Raw genomic sequence first — 5,864 nt, forward strand, 5'->3', positions numbered from 1 at the left:
TGCTGTGTCCTTGCATGTTGGAGACTGGTCTCTTTCTCCTTATAAGGCCACAATCCTATTAGATTAGGCCCTGACTGTTATCACTTTATAACCTAAATTACTTCTGAAACAACCTATCTCCAGATACAATCACGCTAGGGTTTAGGGCTTCAACATATGAATCGGGAGGTCACAGGTGACAAAATTCAGTCCATAGCATTTATGCTCACCATTAACACCAGAAATGTTTAGTTCATAAAACAGCAAATTCTGTTCAGTAGAAAAACCATACCAGAAGTTCAGTGCTACAGGTCATTAGAAGATGTGATGTGCTTAATATGGTGTGTTAGCAAGTGCTTCCTGCCCCTTTCTCCATCCAACTTCAGTCTTGGATGTTAACTCCCATTAAGCTGAAAAAAGACTTTCCAGAAGGCAAGAGAGCCCAGCTTGAATTCCAACCCTTATTCACCTTGAGCAGATTACATCAGACCCTGTGTTTTCATTTCCTCATTCTGAGATAAGAAGGTTAGTCCACATGACCTTCTCTCACAAGGTTCTTTAACTCTGTGATTCCAACTCTAAAGAAAAAGCACCTACCATCCCCAAGTCAGGACTCACTGGACCTGGACGGAATTGAGTATTTCCCCCCAGGAATAATCTGTTAAAAGTTTTCCTTCAACCATTTTGTTTGGATGAAAAGGTAGCCTTGTGTACATTTCATTCCTTAGAATACCACCAGAATGAACCACAAGAGTCACACAATAACGATAATATTTATTATTTTATTGCTACATTGGAAGTGAAAATAAACTATAAGCTGCCAAATGATGCAACTTCATGAAGATTATGAAACAATTGAGGCACCCATTGTAGAAAGTTAAAATTGGCTTATCCTGTATGAGGTGCAAGGACTACGTACACAAAGGTCATCAATGGCAAGATTATTGACAGCATCTGCCATTTGGAATTTACATACCAATCCGAAGTTTAGAAAGGAACTTAAGGAAACATTCACTACCCCTGACCTCTTAGCCAGGGAATATAGGTGAGAAGAAATCAGAAGATGTCTGAAATCTTTACAAACACATAGAGTTACAAAAAAAACAAGCCTAAAACCAAGACTGTCAGGCAATGTTGAAATCTGCTCTTTGGAGGAGATCTCCATTTTACGATGTTTGAACACACTCTTTCTCCTGCTGGATAGCTGGGGGAAAAAAGAAAAAAAAATTACAAAAGTATTTTCCTAAGACTAAGTTCAGCTTCTTCCAAAAGAGCTCTTTGTAAGTCATTGAAGGCTGCCATACATGCTTTAAATTTAGAATGCCAAGGCATTAACCACAAAACTCACAGTGGGGTGTGTGTGTGCATGTGTGCGCACATTAAGCACCTGAACTACCAACTAGAAACTATATCAACTCTAGGGCTTGTTTTTCCAAATGCTGTTGTCATTTTTTCAGATTATTGAAGACTGAGGAGTAAGTGAAGTACTTTCTTCAGATTTATCTATCACTATTAAGTTAGAAAATTATACACTTTCAGATAATTTTAACTAATGTTGCAACTCTCAAATAAAACTGACATAACAAAAGGTGCCCCTTGGCTTTTGTGAATATGCTTAGAGTTTCTCCAGCAAGCTGTAACTCCAGAGGACAGAACCGATCTCTTGAATCTGAGAGCTTTAAGTATACTAAGATCTAAATTTGTTCTCACCTTATCTTGTCATCAGATATAGAAAGCCAAAACTGCAGTCTACAGGGTTCTTTAGGGATAACATTATGGACTCAATTTTTAAATGTAGAAAAATGCCAAATACCCAAAAGTAGACAAAAACTAAGTGTTTTTTAGTGCTACATCCAATATTCCAAGATTGGTTTTAATGTGGTTTTTAATAATTTTCCAACAAGAAACTAGTTTTTTATTCCCCCATCACTACTGGGCCCATCATGTGAGAACCAGAAGAAAACTATTTGATAGTTTTAACTGTTGCGTTAAATACCATGGTATTCTAATTATTGCTTACTTTGTGTAAAAAATTTACTAGAAGATAGGTTTATTTACTGAACCTATTAACTTTCTCTATTGTTTGTTTCCAATAGAACCCCACATGACTTACTTTCCTTTGAGGGAAGAGTATTTTTTTCTTCAGTATTAGTTTTCTTCAGTTTTGACCTGTCAAACTTCTCCACTTCCGACAAGTCTGGTTTATCACTCATCTTGACTAGAAGAAAGCCTGAAAAGAAAAAACTTTTTTTTTTTTTTTTTTGGAGAAAGGATCTTGCTCTGTCGCCCAGGCTGGAGTGCAGTGGCACGATCCCAGCTCACTGCAACCTCCGCCTCCCGGGTTCAAGCAATTCCTCTGCCTCAGCCTCTCAAGAAGCTGGGATTACAGGCACACGCCACTACGCCCGGCTAATTTTTGTATTTTCAGTAGGGGGGGGGGGGGCTTACCATGTTGGCCAGGCTGGTCTCGAACTCCCGGCCTCAAGTGATCTGCCCGCCTCAGCCTCCCAAAGTGGTGGGATTACAGGCGTGAGCCACCACGCACGGACAGAAAAAAACATTTTTAAGAAAACTTACCTGGCAGAACTATCTTCGGACTAAGGGGTCACAAGCAAAAATTTTCACATTTCCTATCAATGTATAGTCTATCTGCTCATTTTCAACAGAAAAACAGCAACAGATATTAGAAGAGTTATATTTTTGTTAGAATAATTTCAACTCATCATTAGCCGTTTCTGATAGGCAGTAAATGCCATTGGATCAGAATGCACCAGAAACCAAGATGTTCTAGAAACCCACAGCCAATATGTCTGACTCTTAAAATCACAGCAAGGATAAAATAGAGGTGATAGAAGCACAAGACCAGACAGGGATAGAAGAAAAAATAAAGACTGGCTTTAACCAGGTAATTATTTTGTAACAGAACATAGCACCATTTGAGCATCTTCACTTGCTATTTACTTTTGGTTTTTGCCATTTTTCTTGGGAGATAGGGAGCAGCACACAAAAAAGAGTGAGATAAGTTGTACTAATTTCTTTCTATTTTAAATCCCCAGAGACGACAGTACATTAAGGCACTACAATACACGACTCATAATAGCTCCTTGTGGCACTGATTTGTAAACGTTGTAAGAAGGGACAGCTAACTAGGATCAGACCCAGGACTTCATTAGAATGGAATAAACCAAATAGAAGTCTTCTTTCACCATGTTTTCTCTGCAGAGAGGGAGGAGATGAGGCTCAGAGGTGCGTAGCTGCGGACCTGACGAAATGGCTGGTGCCCTGTGAAAGTCCCGAGTTTCTTCAGAAGAGACAATAGGATATCCCAGGCAGAGCTTTCATGAGCAAGCCTGGCCCCACCCTAGTGGAGCAAGACACTTTCGTCTAGTCCCTGGAGTAGAATGGAGAGGCCCCCAAGCAGTGAGAAGTGCCGAACAGCCTCCATTCCGTCGAGGTTACCCTAAGACCCTCCTCTGCCAAGCGATCAGACGCCAAGCTCGGAGCTGGGAAACTGGAACTAACAAATAAATAGCAGGGCCAGGCGCATAAGCCTGTCTGTCAGGAGCAGTTTGCATACTTTTTCAAATAACTATTAGAGTTGTCGGACGCCCAGTCTGACAGCCACGGGAGAGAAAGGAACCAGGGCCCAGTACCAGAGGGCCCATTCCGGGCGGCCCCCAAACTCCTCATCCGCGGACTGGCCGCTTTAAGGGTCCCCTACCCCCGCCCCGGGGCCTTGTTTCCAGGGACCGGCCCCCGGGAGGGCTCGGCATCGCGCGCAGAAGGCGGCGCCCCAGGAAGACAAAGGCTCGGACTCGCCGGGCCTGGCGGCGGCGCAGACGCCAAACGCCAGCCCCAACCCCGGCCCCTCTGGCGCCCGAAGGCGCGGCATCCCCCGCCTCGCGACCCCCACGCCTTCCCGTCCCCATGGTCCTCTGGCTCCTGCAAGGCCGCGGGTCCTCACCTGAAAGCTTGAAGACTCGTGAAAGGCCGTATGCTGGGCTGACACCCAGGCTCGCTCCGCACCAGGTTAGCGTTCCCGCGCAGAGCCCTGCAGTACTAAGCCCTGTAGCAGGCGCCGCCCCAGCCCTCTCTGATTGGCTGAGGATTTCCGGACTCTCCTCCTTCGCCTCCTCGGCTGAGCCTCCAGAGCCTGCGCCCACCATCTCTTCTAAGATCTGGGGCTTGGTGACGTCAGAGCAGACCTCGCCTCCCTAGGCCCCACCTCCCTGGCCTCTCCCACTGCTTTAGTCCTGAGGGTCCACATTCCCTTCATCCAAAGTACACTCACTCCTTCACAATAACAGAGGCCTTTGCAATAAGCAGACACATCTTGCCCAGTGAGCTTAGAACATCTGGAACTCCGACGTCCAAGCTTAATGACCGGTATTTAGGCTCTCTGGGCTTTTTATAGCCACTGGGGCCTAAGGACGCTATGAAAACCTAACAGTAGGTTGGAAGTGGGGCTCGGTGTTGTCTGCTCTAATCCTTGGCCAGGTCGTGGAGTAGGGGTGCTCATGGTGAGGGTGGGTGGTTCAGGGCCATTCACCCCTACAACTGGACATTTCTGTCACAGTAGTGCTCTCCTGTAAAATGTAACAGTCACATTTGCAACTTTCTCCACCACGGAACCTGATAGCAATCAGTTTATAATCACAGAACAACTGAAGCTATTCACCTTTATATCCCCAATCCCTAGCACTTTGGCCCACAAGACACATTGGTTGTGGAGATGTATATGGATTGAAATAATAAATCCGTGATAGGGAGGAATTTTTGGACAATAGCACCACCCAGTGTCTATTGAAAGAGAAAATTGAGGATCCGGTAGTTACTTGAAAGGACTAAACCTTCAAGATCATTTTCTGGATACTCACCCAGAACCTTAGAGCATTAAGGTAAGATGGGGGTAGAACTATGTCTTTTACTTGCACCCCATGTATGGTGGTATAGATCTATATAGATCAGAAATCACTCTTTCCAAAAGTATTTCTCAAGCTTTCCCCACCTCACTTCATTCCCTTTTCTTTGCTCTTGTAGCAATTTCTGTTAATTTGAGAATTGTGTATGTTTGTTGGAGAAACTTTTAAAACAGAAAAGCATACTCATTCAACAAATAATATTAATTGAGTACCTACAGTGTCCCTGGCATTAAATATAATAAACACCAGTGTTTCCACTACTCAGATTTCAATGTTGTTAACATTTAGGTATATTTACTTTGTCTTTCTTTTAAGGAATGAAAACTTTAAAGAAAATAATTGAGGTTTCCTTGACCTTCCCTCCATTTCTATTCACCTTCCCACTTCCCAGGGGTAGTCCTATCCTGAATGTGATGTGTAGCTTCCAGCGTTTTTTTTTTTTTTTTTTTTTTACTTTTAAGTTTAGGGGTACATGTGCAGGTTTGTTACACAGGTAAACTGTGTCATGAGTATTTATTCTACAAATTATTTCATCACCCAGATACTGAGCCTAACACCCATTAGATATTTTTCCTGATCCTCTCCATCCTCCCACCCTCTGCCCCCTGACAGGTCCCAGTGTGTGTTGTTCCCCTCTGTATCCATGTGTTCCCATCATTTAGACCCCACTTACAAGTGAGAACAAGCTGTATTTGGTTTTCTGTCCCTGCATTAGTTTGCTAAGGATAATGGCCTCCAGCTCCATCCATGTCCCGGCAAAAGACATGACCTCTTTATTTTTATGGCTGCGTATTATTCCATGCTGTATATATACCTTATTTTCTTTTATCCAGTCTATCATTGATGGGCATTTAGGTTGATTCCATGTCTTTACTATTGTGAATAGTGTTGCAATGAACATACCTGTGCATGTGTCTTTATAATTAACAATTTCTATTCCTTTGGGTATATACCCAGTAATAG

General features: G+C 43.3%; 1 protein-coding gene across 2 annotated transcripts; it reads right to left on the reverse strand.

Annotated features, from left to right (window-relative positions):
* Positions 1–733: 733 nt before the first annotated feature.
* LOC111535135 (thymosin beta-15A) lies at positions 734–4,087 on the reverse strand. 2 transcript variants are annotated; one of them, XM_023201554.1, is made up of 3 exons: positions 3,944–4,087; positions 2,093–2,209; positions 734–1,183 (listed from the first exon to the last, which is right to left on the reverse strand). In XM_023201554.1, exons 2-3 carry the CDS (start codon positions 2,190–2,192, stop codon positions 1,146–1,148), a joined length of 138 nt encoding a protein of 45 aa, XP_023057322.1. In that variant the 5' UTR covers positions 2,193–2,209; positions 3,944–4,087; the 3' UTR covers positions 734–1,145. The 2 variants fall into 2 exon arrangements, with proteins under 2 accessions (XP_023057322.1, XP_023057323.1); XM_023201555.3 differs by lacking the exon at positions 3,944–4,087 and adding an exon at positions 2,428–3,899.
* Between the last annotated feature and the right edge of the window lie 1,777 nt (positions 4,088–5,864).

Source organism: Piliocolobus tephrosceles, chromosome 12 (genome assembly GCF_002776525.5).
Source record: "Piliocolobus tephrosceles isolate RC106 chromosome 12, ASM277652v3, whole genome shotgun sequence".
In the NCBI taxonomy this organism is placed as follows: domain Eukaryota; kingdom Metazoa; phylum Chordata; class Mammalia; order Primates; family Cercopithecidae; genus Piliocolobus; species Piliocolobus tephrosceles.